Below are 13,936 nucleotides of genomic sequence, written 5' to 3'. Positions count from 1 at the left end.
AACCGGGCCATGTAATTGCCGGCTCGGTTTCACAATGCTGATCGACTGAGATATCTCGCTTCCCCGCGATGTTCGCAGCCACCATTCCATCTCTATATTCCCCGCATTCCCACGCTGCGCTGTCATACCTGCATTCCTTCTGTTCAATATGGCGGTAGCCGCGACTAAAGATGTCAATACTGAGTTAGCCTTCTGGAAACGGGTCCCAGACCAAATGGTCGAGGTGGACTTTACCAAGGCCAGGCCGGAGGAGTGCATGGCCGTCATAAAGGGCCTAGATGAGAAGCATCCCGTGCAGATACAGGATATCCGGGGACGGGAGGCCAATTTCACCCTCGAACAAAATGGGTTTCAGTATGTGTGGCATGACATGCCCGAGATCGACAACGCGGCCGATCCCGACTGTATCAAGTCCACCATCATTCCCCAGACGGAGGAGCTGGTTCGGCAACTGTACGTACCTGTCTGGAAGGGGCAGACATGCGGATCTCATCCAATCGCTAACGAAGAACCGATTGCCCAGGACTGGCGCGACCAGGACCGTCACGTTCACCCACCGAGTGCGATGCTTTTCAGCTGACGAAGCCATGCTGGCCGATAACCGAGCGCCTGCACACAGTGTGCATTCCGATTTCACGGCGGTCGGGGCCCTGCGCTTCTTGGAGTCAGTTATGACAGGTGCGGAGGCGGACCGTCTACTGACGAATGGCCGCGTTCTAGCCATCAACGTCTGGCGACCCCTGAAGACCATCCAGCGCGACCCCCTGGCCGTGTGCGACTGGGCCACGGTGGACTGGCAGCAGGACCGAATCGCCAATCGGCTGGTCCTGCCCGGTGGATGGAATGAGCTGGGCAAGTACGCGTTCCACCCAGGGCAGCAGTGGTACTACCTGGGTGGGCAGCAGCCGCAGGAGGCGTTGATCTTCACACAATTCGACAGCCAGGCGATCTCAGCAGGCGGCAAGACAGTGCCACACACGGCGTTCATGCATCCGGATTCGGTGGATGGTCCTGCAAGGGAGAGCATCGAGATCAAGATGTTTGCCTTTCTGTGACGGAAGCGGATCCACGTGTTGAAATTGACGGTGTTTCAGGTCCGGCATGCGGGAGCAAGTCATGGTGGGTGCAGGATCCCGCGTCTAGACCATCTGGTCCGTTCCAGATGGTCTACAGATGGTCAATGAGTGCCGAGGAATGTTGTTCTGTCAGCGGGCGCGTGGAATGCGTGGAATGCGTGGAATGCATGGAATGCGTGGCTTAGGTCCACGAGTGCGGTCGTCAGGCACCAGCGAGGCTGTTGGAGCGAATGCCTCAGGTTTCATCGGTCCTACCAGCCTGGCCCAGTTTGTACGAGATTCGCAGAACGTTCACAGGGTTTCCTTTTTTTGAGGCTAGCAACTCCAACGTAGTCAGCTCGGAGCCAGGCGGCTCCGAGACAGTCCATGCTCGTACGCCCTCGCCCTCTCCTAAGGCCTGGGGCCAAAGGGGCGGGCGAGACCGTTGCCTGATGCGATCGCCGTTCGGTCCGCACGGCAGCAAACGCAGCAAACCCACCTCGACCCGGCATCGGCGCCCGCTGTCCCCGACTGGCCGACTCGCGCTGTCGTCATTTTGTGGGCTCTCATTCTAGGCCGCGATTTACCATTCAATCCTGGTAATCGCATCTCGTCCGCCCGTCTCCACTAGCCAACCCGGGGAACGAGAAATCACGCGATGACAGCATCAGATGTCTGACGGCATCACGCCTTTGGCGCTAGCGCAAGGGATTTGCGCCATTGTCGATTGCCATAAGGTGATCTGCCGCACGCTGCGTGGCTCCACCATGTGGGTCTCTCCCATTTTTTCCCTTCCCAAATAGTAGTCCGGAGTTAGTGACTCACCCCCCGACTCATTCCTCTTCATGGGGACCCATAGGGCTCACGATGTATAAAGCTCCCCCCAACCCCTGCAGCAGATCGGCCCCGGTTCTTCTGCACCTCATCTCATCCTTCCTTTTCAAGGGGGTGATGGTCACTCCCCTCCGTCGTTCATCATAAAAGTTCCTTTTTCCGTTTTGTACATACTTCCCCCGGCTGGGTTTCTCTCGATATCTCCTGAACTTTCTGGGTTGAGAATGGGCCAGAGACATAACCGACGCCGCACTCGCCCTCGCTCCAGTAATCGAAGAAACAGCATCAATCAAGACGCGGCTCCGACGACAACTATCGTGACGCCAGGCTCCCCGTTGGCGGTCCCCTCCACCATCTGGACTCCCCAAACGCCTCCCTCTCCGCCAGCCGCCATCTATCATACCCCTTCCGCTGCATGCATTTCACCTGGATCGCCGGTCGCCGCCGCCCCTGCCCTGATTTGGCATTATGGGTATACGGCCTGGCAGATCCGTGAGTCAGCGCAGCGGTTGGAAGCTGGCACCGACCTCGAGGGACAGCAGTATCGTCTGTGCGGCGGGGAGCCGGGCGACGATCTGAGCCTCTGCGATCGCATGCTTGAGTACTTCGGTGGTCTCGACTACATCGACGCGTGAGTAGCAACCTCTTACCCAAACTGGGATCGTCATCTCATTCTGACTCATCATTCGCCGCCAGAACGCGAGACAGCACCTTGGGAGATTGAATGCCCTTTCCAGCCGGAATAAAAACCCCAAAATTCCCTCAAAAACGAAAATCTTTTTTTCCTTTTTCTGATTGCGATGATTTATGATCTTCATGCAACAATTCCACAAAATCCCGTTCAATTTGGCGACCGGACCGCCAGGATCGTCCTCCGCCCCCTACAGCGCGCCCTCAGCCACAGTCCCAACTTGACGCAACGAGCATGACTGGAACACCAGATCACATGGATTCCCCGGGTCCCTGACTCGAAGCAATGAAGACACTCCCCAGTCGGAGTGTTGGATTGGTCCCTTTTGACCCGGCCATGTGGATCCTGGTCCGCGATTTTGCGAACCCGAGATGGGATGAGTCACCGGCAGTCTTCTCGTCGGCCTCGGACTGGTTGAGTTCGCGTCCGACCTTGGATGGGGTTGTTGACGCTTGAACTCCCTGTCAGGGCTAGCGAGGAGTCATCACGGTGGCTTGGTCATCTCTTGCATGCAAATCTGTTCTGTCTCAATGCACGGTGGTAGATCGGGCAGCCGCATCTAGTGAAAAACATTCAACGGACGATATTGTCGATTCTCCCTGATTTATAGGGTATTGTTGGTGGAGCTCTTTAATAGCCTGTACACTGCTTAGCCTGTATCGAATAGAGCCACATTTAAGCGCCCCGCATCAGAATCCAGGGTTTTTTATTGTCACATCCGTCTACACCATGATCTACCACCATGAAACCTAGTAAATTCCATATCCGGAAATAAGTAAATGATCGTCGGGGAAAGTGCAATGTTGTCCTCACCTCACCGCCTTCCTCCCCCAAAGGGCAATGCCGATCCTTTTAGGCAGGCGGTAGGCTCCGCTTGAGGACACGGTCATCACCAGATCAGGAAGTGCCATACTCCCTTCCACGCTCCTTTGTTTCTCGAGGGCCATGCTTCCGGCGCAGATTGCTTAGGCTTCTTCTTTTTCTCTTCGATACCCTCGCTCGCGCCCATTCTGAAGACGCCCCCCAAACTCGGCAACTCACGATCTTTAGATTCCGCGGCGGCCACCGCTGTCGCCCCGAACTCGCCGCAGGATGTCGTCCGACTACACCTATGATGAGCAGGTAAGGAAGGACCATGGGCTCCCCAAAAGCAGGACTCGGGTTGGACTAACATGGATGCCTTGTGCGCTACCAGGGACAATTCTTCCCCTTCTTCATCTTGACCTTGAGCGGCCTGGTCACCCTTCCTCTCACCTATACTCTCCTCCGACCAAGCAAAGGTGCGACCCTGGCTACAATTCGCGTTTGGTGTACAGGATACTGATTGGGTGTCACCGACAGAGCTTGAAAACACTGCTTCCCGCATCAAATCCGATTTCAAACCCCAGCATGCCGAGCTGGTCGAGGCGCAGAAGCGCAAGCGCCTGCGCAAGGAGCGCCGGATCAAGCGCATCAGCACGGTGATCGTGGGCTACGTGGTCATGGCATGGATGGTCTATCTAATTATCGTTACGGCCCGGACCGTCACCAAACTATACGACCCGTATGAAATTTTGGGCGTCTCAAGGGTACGTTGTGTGAATTTCGAGCGCAGCGGGGGTATGGACCGCCGCTGCAGCGAGCTGGAGAAGATTGAAAGCGCCCCCGGACTGACGAGTCATGGCTGATAGAGCGCCGATGAACGAGCTATCTCTCGCCACTACAAGCGCCTGTCCCTCATCTACCATCCCGATAAAGTCCGCCCCGACCCCGCCAAGAATGAGACCATGGAGACGCTGAATGAGCGCTTTGTGGAGCTCACCAAGGCTTACAAGGCGCTCACCGATGAAGAAATCCGGAACAACTACCTCCAGTATGGCCATCCCGATGGCAAGCAGAGCTTCAGCATTGGTATTGCTCTTCCTAAGCTTATTGTCATGGAGGGCAATGGAAAGTATGTGCTGTTGGTATATGGCGCTCTGTTGGGCGTTCTTTTGCCATATATTGTCGGAAAGTGGTGGTATGGTTCTCAGCGCTACACCAAGGAGCGTGTCCTTGTTGCTAGCGCCGGCAACATCTTCCGCGAGTACAAGGATGACATTCTGGACGGTGGCATTGTCACCGCTCTGTCCTCTGGTGAAGAGTTCAAGGAGATGCTCAAGGGTGCCCAGGCTGAAGCTGGGCTAGCAAAATTGGAGAGGAAGGTGCTGGCTGAGGACTCGACCTTCCTGTCGGCCAAGGACCGCGAAGCTTTAAAGCAAATGGACAACTCCTCCCGTCGGAAGGCTCTGGCTTTGCTGTGGGCCTATCTCGGCCGTATCGATCTTGGCGATGCGACACTTGATGCGGAGAAGTACGAAGCTGCTCCTATTGCCCTTTCCCTTGGCGAGGCGTTTACGGCGATTTCTTTGGCCTTTGGCAACCTTCGTCCGATCCTCGGTGCTTTCCAGGTCTCTCAGAACTTGATCCAGGCTATTGCCCCGGGTTCGTCACCCCTCTTGCAACTGCCCAACTTCACCGAGGCAGTGGTTAAATCCGTGGAGGGCGAGCACGCCAAGGAACACTGGACTGTTCAGAAGTTCATGAGGATGGCGGAGGAGGAGCGCCGCAAGCTTACTGTGGGCGCTGGTCTCTTGTCTGAAAAGCAATACACCGACGCCGTCACGGTGGCACGCCAACTGCCTGCCCTAGACGTTTCCAAGGCATTCTTCAAGGTCATGGGGGAGAAGGTTATCACCCCCAGCAGTCTGGTACAGCTGGTCATCAAGGCACGGTTTATCCCGCCAGGCTGCACTCAGGTGCCACAGGTGAATGAGCTGGACCTGGAGGATATCGACCCTGATGAGGATGATCTCGACGCGCTGATGGGTCGCAAGCCGGCCAAGAACCGCACGACCAAGATGGTCGACGGCAAGAAGGTCGAGAACAAGATCGAGACCATTCAGCCACCGCTCGCGCACGCCCCCTACTTCGCTCGCGACCACTCCCCCCGCTGGCATGTCTTCCTTGCCGACGCCAAGCAGGGCAAGATGGCCGTGCCGCCCTTCACATTCACCACCTTCGACAAGCCGATCCTCGACGAGGCCGGCAAGCCTACCTTCAACATGCAGACCCTCAAGATGCAGTTCCAGGCGCCTCCGCAGGTCGGCGACTTCACCTTTGTGATGCACTTGCTCTGCGACAGCTATCTGGGTCTAGACACCAAGATGGAGATTACCCTGCACATCGACGATCCCGCCAAGGCGGCTGCCTTGGAAGAGGACGACGACATTAGCGAACCGGATGAGGGTCAGTTCTTTCCTTTCGTTACTTTTGCCGCGCTCTCTGTGCGCATTTGAATACTCGTGTAGACCGAATGCTAATCTCGCTCCAGACTCCATCGCCGGTCAGATGCACGCGCTGAAGACGGGCCAGGCCCCGAAGCCCAAGAAGAAGGCCCCGAAGCCTTCCGACTCCTCCAGCGAGGAGAGTGACACCGACGGCGACGCAGCCGATACCAGTGACACTGACACGGAGACGGAGGATGAGGATTGATCGCATTTACCTGGCATTGATTGATGGATTGTACTCGGGACCGGTGCGACATTGTCTGATTGATTAGGTTCAGTCTTGCTAGGGTTTTTTTTTGGATTATCGCCTTCTGCCATCGGATTTCCCTTTCCTCTGTGTTTCTTTCTTCCATCATGGTCATTGTCCCTTAGGGTGTATTCTTCAGGTGTTGTCTGTTCTTTCCGTGTTGGTCCTGTTACCCTCTCCCTTTGCAGACGCATTTCTCCCTTTGTTCCTCTCATCCCTGTTACGTCCATGTCCAGGTGCATCTACCGCATCACCCAACCACCCCTGTCCAACGCCGAAAATAGACTTTGGGAATACAAAATATCTACCTTCCGTCACCTCTCTCCATGTACGCATAATTCCCCCCAAAATCCGAACGTAGCCCCTGGCCACTCAGCTATCCTTGAGGGTTCTGCGCCCCGGCGTAGGTCTGTATCTGTGGTATCTCAGGCCCCACCACACGCTGGGGTTTGCGTGCTGTGTTTCCAGGTTGGGGTGGTGGTTGATGCTGGGGTGCGACGGATGGACTCCGGCTCGCAGATTGCTGGTTGGTGGCTATTTCCGTGCGCGGTGTGCCGCGTCGACGGTGCCGGGTATGAATGAGAATGTAAACCCGCATTCCTCCATCCCTGATTTTGTGACCCAGCGCTCTGCTCGGGTTGGATGGGATGTCTGAGCGAGGCCAGGGTACTGTGTACCGCAACCCCGTAGCGGCGCCGGGGGTGGGCTGCTCTGCAGACACATGGTTGTACGTTATTACTGTGCGATTTTCGCATGGCGTCGACATGAGATTCCTTTGATCGAAGAGTTTGGCTTGTACTCCGTGATGCGGTTCCTATACGGCGCGCTCTATGGGCCCGGTTCCGGGCCCCGTTCCATCACTCCCGCCCTCTAAGGTCACCATCCCTAAGGATAGGTCTACCTGATTCGAACCAGGAGAGCAGAAAAGTCACCTGAATTGAGCGTGCGGATCGTATCTGTAGCTAGATTCCGAAGGAATAAGATAAAAAAAAGGAAGAAGAAGAAGAAGAAGAAGAAGAAGAAGAAGAGGAAGAGGAAGAAGAAAAGGAAGATGCAGATGGGGAAAAGAGAGAAGTGATGGTGGGGAAGCCTCAGCCAGCAGAAAAGAAGACTGTGCTAGACATTTCCCATATGCATGGGTTCCCAGGTTTTCGTTCCGTACTCTGCATTTCTCCTAAGGATACCCCTGTGAGGGTTGTCCGTCTGAAGTCCGACACAAGACCTGGGAGAAGAGAGGATAGGAGTAGATGTAGTCGATATCATCAGGATCGGATTTTCCCTCGTTCATCCCCTCACTCCACAATCCGCTCTGCCACCGCGAAAGAGAAACCGCCCCCCGAAACCCCGTGGAATCGAGTTTGAAGACAAGAAGGAAAGGGATATATAGATAAGAAGTGGCAATGGGGAAGCTGTGAGCTGCTCCACAGTTCTACTCGACTCAACTCGACTCGCCTCGAGAAGAGAAGAGAAGAGAAGGGAAAAGAAAACAAACGCCTCAGTCAGGCCGAGGGAAACGACCAGCCTGGCGGGAACCCAGGGTAGAAGGAAGACTCTGCCGTCTGGAAATGGAAGTCGTCCAGCAGGTCATTCGACAACCCAGCCAGCTGGGGGGATGCGCCTCGGGTATGATCCCGGTCTGCAGTCGAACAGCAGCCTTGGCATCTGACGACGCAGCAGCACTGCATCCCTCATCCATGAAGTACGCGAAAGGTGGCTGGTCATGGGGGTGGGGACCCTGCGAACGCGAGGACCCGGAGGGTATATCGATCTCGCCGGCGCTTAGATCTGCTGAGGGGATCGAGGGCCGTTGCATGGCGAGCATGTCCTGGTACCGGGCGTCCGGATAGCTGTAGGTGGTCTGCTGGACGGACTGTGGATCCCACTGCCAGTGCGAGTGACTTCGGCTCGTCATTGGGGAGGGACGGGAATGGCAGACGGCGGGCCGGCAGACTGTCGTTGGGGAGGGCTCGGGGGGAGTGGCCGGCTCGGGGGACGGCTCCGCCGTGGCGCTGCACTCGGTCGAAGTCGAGAGGAGCCGGAGATAGCGCAGGTCCTCCGAATCCTCGCCCGGCTCGTCTGCAGTGTCTTCCGCTTGTTTGATGAGGCCGAGCCGATCGAGGATGGCGTGGGTGAGAGGGTGGCCGTCTGGTGCTTCGGCCAGCGGCTCGCCGGGGAAGCCTTCCTTGTTGACGCAGAACTGGTATAGAGTCTGGAGGGCTTTGACGACTAGTGAGTGGTGCGATTCGAGCATCTCCACGAATCTACCCCGCATGTGCGCAGTGTGGTTAGTGACATGCGTTTGCTGCTGGTGATATCGGATCGAGGCAACTCACCCTCGGGAGTATACCTTAGTCTGCGTCGCCTTCCGCTCACGGAACAGACATGGGTGATTGTAGACTGAGCAGCGGTTGCAGGGCTGCTTCCCATCGCACTGAGACTAGACATGAGCCCTTGTCCGTCCTTGGTGCGACAGCAATGACCGACCTTGGTTTTCTTGACTCGGCACCGATCGCACGCCTTCAGGACATGCTTCCGCTTGACCCGGAAGACGCGCTGGTCCCGTTTATCCTCACCCGTTTTCGAGCGGTGTTCCAGCTCAGACATTGACGCCACTGCAAAGTCGTCGATGCTATGTGGGAAGCCCTTGGGGCGAAGCTTAGGTTGCCACGACATGGTTGGCTGTAGCCGCGCGGAGGTAGGCGTGAGGCACCCGAGCACGCAAACCGCCAGAATAAAGAGCTCAAGATAGGAGGATAGAGCCTTCAAAAAAGGGAATGCAGGTCAGGGAGAGGATTTCGGTGGAAGTGGCATGAACGAACAAAAAGGCAAGGGTAGAAGCTTCGACCTGCAGGAGGATGGATGGACTAGGTGGGGGTGATATGAACCTGGGATATCAGAATATCAGGATAGCAGGAGTTGGAGATGGAGATGGGAAGACGAAGTTGGGATATAGCATATAAGCTATGAGCTCCGAGACATGGGAGATGACATATGGGGCATGAGATATTGGCAAGAGCACGCAGAACAGCCTCCCCCACCCGCAGCCCGCTTGATAGCATGATTCATTCATGGTGCAAAGAATGCCGGGGCCTACTGTCTTTGGGCGCCCCCCCTACCTTTGGGGTCTTTCTGCCATTAGGCCACTAAGTCTCGACGGCCCCTCCCCCTCGCCCCGCGTCAGCACGGGTCCAGTCCCCAGAGGGCCACCCGCAAGAACGGTATAGACACTAAGGGTGACGTGGAGCGGTCTGTCCGAAATTCGACCGGGGCCCGGTCGAGGGTCTCGCGACATCCTGTGGCTGTGGTAGGTGGGGAGGTACGATGCAGGGATCCCCGACAGGCGTCGAAGCTCAGGGAGGCTGTGGACGACTATCCGATCGGATCTGGAAGGATAGCCCTTATGTCCTCGTCCTGCTCATTTTGGGAGGGGGCCGAGAGGATGCATTCAGCGCTGGATGGATGATGGATGGACACGGTCCGAGCCGCCAGTGGATCCCTGCGGACAAACCCACCAAGTGAACGAACCGAGCTAGCACTTCTTCACTTTCCTTCAACTGCGTTCTTCACCCTGTCCGGGGCCCTACCGTCTCGTCCGCACCCCGGTCGTTTGGGCAGCCAAAACAGGGCCAAGGCTTCGTCCCTGCGGTGTGGGTGATTAGTCCGTGCGGCCGCACGCCATACAGGTAATCGCGATGGTAACGCCTTGTCACACGCGGGGCCGCGCACGGCTGCTCGACTGCTCGACTGCTCGACTGCTCGACTGCTCGACTGCTCGTCTGCTCGACTGCTTGACAGCCCGCTCGATGACACTGACAGAGTCAACACGTGCGCTGCTGGCGGCTGTGGGGGAGGGTTTCCTCGTCGGGTGCCACTCGAGCCGGTGGTTTGTTGCCTCGTGAGCCAACCAGGCCCGCGGCCTGTCCTGCTGAGAGTACTTTGTCTGCTCTGATTTTGGGGTGCGTTCGCAAGCGGTGTACTCGGCCATATCACCTGACATCCTTGCAGCCAATGCACCGAAACGTGGTACGAGGTGATATGCCCTCGGCCATGGGTGATCCCGGGAGCGGGCCATGGGGGACGGACGGCGTTGCCATTTGGTCTACAGGGGAGCACAGCCACGACAGTGGCAGGAGGTGGACGGGAGATGGGTTCATTGCCCCCCGGTCATCCGCCCCTCCTGACCTCCGTTCAATCTCTGTCATTTGCCGGAGACGAAAGAGGCGACAGAGGATGAGGAACATGTTGGGCACCGCAGGGAGCGAATCGAGACCGAGGACTGACCGGGGAGAGGAGCCCGAGGGGATATACCTGCACAGCTAATACCTCTCCACCTCCCTACCTCGATAACATCTCCCCTTTCACCTCTCACATCTCACATCTCACAGCCTCCAGGAAGAGCAGACGAGACCAGACAAGAGAGGGAGTACACCTGCACAACAAGGCTGCAGCGTACAAAGCCCGGCCAGATCAGATCCCTCACGGCAGACAACAGCCCGATCGGGGTTGAACTCAGATCATCGTGGTGGCTTCGGTTCTTCGGTGGTCTGTAGTGTCTTGCCTGTGTTGTGCATCCTGGTGCCCGTAGCTCCAGCTCTTCTGCAGCACAGCTCGCGTGTGACAGCAGGCGTTCGATCACGGCTGCATCCTGAACCCCGGCAGGGCTGACGGGGCCCCATCTAGGCTCGCGCTAGCTCAGGGTTTCGCAATCCACGGGCCTCGGTGTTTGGCCGATACCTCCCGGTCGTGTGCCATCCTGTTGGGTTCCTTTGGCTGGATTGACCGGGTGGGGTTGGCCGGGGACATGAGAAGTGGAGCAGGAGAGCAAAGGCTCGGGGCCTGGTCGTCCTGGGAGAAACGAGTCCGCTAGAGGGCCTCGGGGAGAAACGAGGGAGACCGCGCAGCTGAGATGCCAGCCGGGATCGTCAAGAGCGTTCGGTGATGCAAGACAGAACAGGACACGCCCTATGACCTGCGCGAGACCTGCAGCCGGGAGGTTGACTGGTTGATTGCAAGTGGCAAGTTCATTTCGAGTTGGGGATTGAAATTGGAATTGGAATTGGAATTGGAATTGGAATTGGAATGGGGATCGGGATCGGGATCGGGATCGGGATCGGGTTCAATCTGAATTTCCCCAAAGCCGCGCCACGAGGAGGCAAACCCGTGCAAGGCGATAATTTTTATCTAACGACCAGATCTACATAACTCCTCCTGTATAATGAAGGGAGAAAGACAATAGTGGAAAGGAGACAGCAGTAAGAACACAGAGAGGTTGGTTTCTGTTGCGTTCCCCGTCGACCCCTGGTGGACCAATCTGCCACATTCGAGGCAAAAGGAGAACCCCCGTCATTTGCACGACCGCTATAGTGAGGGGCGTGATTCACCCACCGTCAATCACAGCCAAGCGCATGTCCTCATAGGCTGCGGCGTGTTGGCCATGTTGACTATTGTCAGATTAGCAGGACAAATGTAAATCATGGCTCGTCTCTCAAATTTCAGTCTCTCTCCTTCCCCCCGCCGGCGCCAGGTAAAGCACAGTACGGCACTCGTCGGCTCGTCCTCCATCCACACGTGCCTTGCTTGCTCTGCACCCGTTGGAGCCCAAGGTGGCTGGTCCATGACAATCATGCGCCTTGGAGCAAGATGCTGGCTTCACCCTTCGCAAGCAAATCAAAACTCTCCTCGCTCGTTGCCGTCATTGGCGGACTAGGCGCGGAGGGGTCGGACGGCAGTTCAGACGTGCGCTGCCCGTTAGCGAAGAACGGCCCCGAGGCACTCTCGCTCTGCCACCGGCGATCGCCAATCCACTCGAGGCCATCGCCAGCGCCGCTGATGTCCAGCTTGCGACGTTGACTTTCCCGCTCCGCGAGAGGCAGCCAATCGTTGTGGTCAGCCGGTGCGACCAGGGGCAAGTTGCGACAATGCCATTCGCCCAGGAACATGCCCTCGGGGTCAACCTCTTGCCGCACTCGCAGCCACCCGTCCATATCGTCCTTGTATAGCCGGTGCAGCTCCGTGGCATCAAGGGTATTGAAGTTTTTCGCCCAGTGCGGCCGAGCGCCCATGTCCCGCATGAGCCATTCGAAGGCCTCATAGTACCGCTGGCGACAGGGCGGATCGCGGAGATACGGGCGGTACAGAGTCGCATTTAGGTAGAGGGTGGGCCCGTCGCGACACGTTGGGTCCAAGAAGGGTCGTGGATTGGCATTCTTGCTTGAGTCGGACACGCGCACCTCGATTGGGCAATGCACCCACAGACCCTTGGGGGAAAAGGGAATCCCGGCCGTCTTCAGGTCCCCGTGCAGCCACGCGGAGAGCCGGAGAATGGCCTCGGGGCCCTTATTGAGGGGCAGCGCCCACTCGTTGACGAATTGGGAGTATAGGCAGTTCATCAGCAGACCGGCGCGTGAGGGCTCGACCGCCTCAGTAACAGTTGCGCCTGGACGGAACCCATATTGCATGCCAAACACGAACCACTCGACCCACGGCAGGATCCGCGGGAAGTAGGAGGACAGCGCAAGCAGGTTGTGATAGATGTGGTATCCAACTCCCTCGCCGTAAAAGTTGCTGGGGGGTGCGTGGAGGGGTTGGTCGGTTTGGTCGGCGCGCCAGACAATCGCGCCCTTCTCGTAAGGCAGCCACCACACACGGACAAATTCATGCGAGGTCCACAGCCCCGTCGACCACTCGCTCAGTACCCGGGACAGGGAATATCTCTCCTGGCGCCAGGCGATGTTGAAAGCGGGTCTCGCTTTAAAGGTTACTTCGACGACAATTCCGAGCGCACCCAAGGAGACCAGCGCCGCCCGAAAGAGGTCCGGATTGTTGGAGGCACTGCAGCGCACCAGCTGGCCGTTCGCCAGCACCAGACTCAGGGCCTCAATACACTCCGAGAGCAGGCCATGTCGCATGGAGCTGCCGTGGGTGCCCGTCGCGATGACCCCTGCGATGGACTGACTGTCAATGCTACCCAGATTCGCCAGGGTCAGCCCTTGTTCCTCCAGCTTTGTGCCTAGTTCACTCAATCGAATGCCTGCCTCGACGGTGACCGATCGAGACTCGGGATCGATATGCAGAAGGTGATTGAAGTCATCGAGGTTGACGAGCCAGGACGAGGTGCACGTCAAATCGGAGGGAGAATGGCCGCTCCCAACAGTCACGAGGCGGCGGCGACACCGGCGGGCGAGCGTCACCAGCAGCTGGATTTCCGCGATGGATTGGGGGCGAACGTAGAGCTCTGGCCGGGAGAAGAAGGTCCTGGCCCAGGTGTGATGCAGGTGATCGGCGGTTGCGCGGAACGGGACCGCGGGGTCGAGCCTCGACAGCTCGCGGGAGATGGTAGGGTCCATGGCGGGGATATAGTGGAATGAGGGTGATCTGATCACGGCATAGCGCGGCTCTCTCACATCCTCTGATATAATTCGCGTGAGGTGGTGGGGGGAGGAAAGGGGCGAAGCGAAGAGAATAACACGGCACGCTAAAAATGTCGCGATGGCGAAATCCGCGATCAGTTCGATCGGCCCACTTCTAAGGTTCCGCTGGTTTTCTTCTTCACCTAGCCATTGCCTCTAATTTCCACGTGTCAAACCACCTGTCAAACTGGATCGAGGGCTGGGTGGCACAGCTTTTCCCTGCTTTGGTGAATTGCTGAATAATGATGGGCTTTTTCCCCAAGCTGCCGGGCCGCCAATCGCTGCTCGATCGCCCATGCGAGACCAGCCGAGGCCGGCTGCCGGAGAGTACGGAATACTCCGGGGATACGTGCAGTTCTATACACTGAAGCTAGGAAACGAAGAATGCTCAT

At 57.4% G+C, this 13,936-nt stretch overlaps 6 protein-coding genes across 6 annotated transcripts; 3 read left to right on the top strand and 3 right to left on the bottom strand.

Moving 5' to 3' along the window:
• Positions 1-148: 148 nt before the first annotated feature.
• N7482_006073 (uncharacterized protein) lies at positions 149-1,055 on the top strand (the record flags this gene model as incomplete). The annotated part of the gene is made up of 2 exons (XM_056688198.1): positions 149-453; positions 524-1,055. 2 exons carry the CDS (start codon positions 149-151, stop codon positions 1,053-1,055), a joined length of 837 nt encoding a protein of 278 aa, XP_056543753.1.
• A 1,058-nt stretch (positions 1,056-2,113) lies between these two features.
• N7482_006072 (uncharacterized protein) lies at positions 2,114-2,524 on the top strand (the record flags this gene model as incomplete). The annotated part of the gene is made up of 1 exon (XM_056688197.1): positions 2,114-2,524. The coding sequence occupies one exon, from the start codon at positions 2,114-2,116 to the stop codon at positions 2,522-2,524; it is 411 nt and encodes a 136-aa protein (XP_056543752.1).
• A 1,148-nt stretch (positions 2,525-3,672) lies between these two features.
• N7482_006071 (J domain-containing protein) lies at positions 3,673-6,093 on the top strand (the record flags this gene model as incomplete). The annotated part of the gene is made up of 5 exons (XM_056688196.1): positions 3,673-3,702; positions 3,776-3,860; positions 3,922-4,148; positions 4,251-5,847; positions 5,933-6,093. 5 exons carry the CDS (start codon positions 3,673-3,675, stop codon positions 6,091-6,093), a joined length of 2,100 nt encoding a protein of 699 aa, XP_056543751.1.
• Positions 6,094-7,630: 1,537 nt separating this feature from the next.
• On the bottom strand, positions 7,631-8,808 carry N7482_006070 (Zn(II)2Cys6 transcription factor domain-containing protein; the record flags this gene model as incomplete). The annotated part of the gene is made up of 3 exons (XM_056688195.1): positions 7,631-8,396; positions 8,469-8,551; positions 8,620-8,808. 3 exons carry the CDS (start codon positions 8,806-8,808, stop codon positions 7,631-7,633), a joined length of 1,038 nt encoding a protein of 345 aa, XP_056543750.1.
• Positions 8,809-9,841: 1,033 nt separating this feature from the next.
• On the bottom strand, positions 9,842-10,132 carry N7482_006069 (uncharacterized protein; the record flags this gene model as incomplete). Its single annotated transcript, XM_056688194.1, has 1 exon — positions 9,842-10,132. One exon carries the CDS (start codon positions 10,130-10,132, stop codon positions 9,842-9,844), a length of 291 nt encoding a protein of 96 aa, XP_056543749.1.
• A 1,624-nt stretch (positions 10,133-11,756) lies between these two features.
• Positions 11,757-13,481, bottom strand: N7482_006068 (D-arabinono-1,4-lactone oxidase; the record flags this gene model as incomplete). The annotated part of the gene is made up of 1 exon (XM_056688193.1): positions 11,757-13,481. The coding sequence occupies one exon, from the start codon at positions 13,479-13,481 to the stop codon at positions 11,757-11,759; it is 1,725 nt and encodes a 574-aa protein (XP_056543748.1).
• Between the last annotated feature and the right edge of the window lie 455 nt (positions 13,482-13,936).

The sequence above is a fragment of the Penicillium canariense genome, assembly GCF_028826845.1.
Source record: "Penicillium canariense strain IBT 26290 chromosome Unknown utg000003l_segment0_segment0, whole genome shotgun sequence".
Lineage (NCBI taxonomy): Eukaryota > Fungi > Ascomycota > Eurotiomycetes > Eurotiales > Aspergillaceae > Penicillium > Penicillium canariense.
This window is presented reverse-complemented; position numbering and strand designations above follow the sequence as displayed.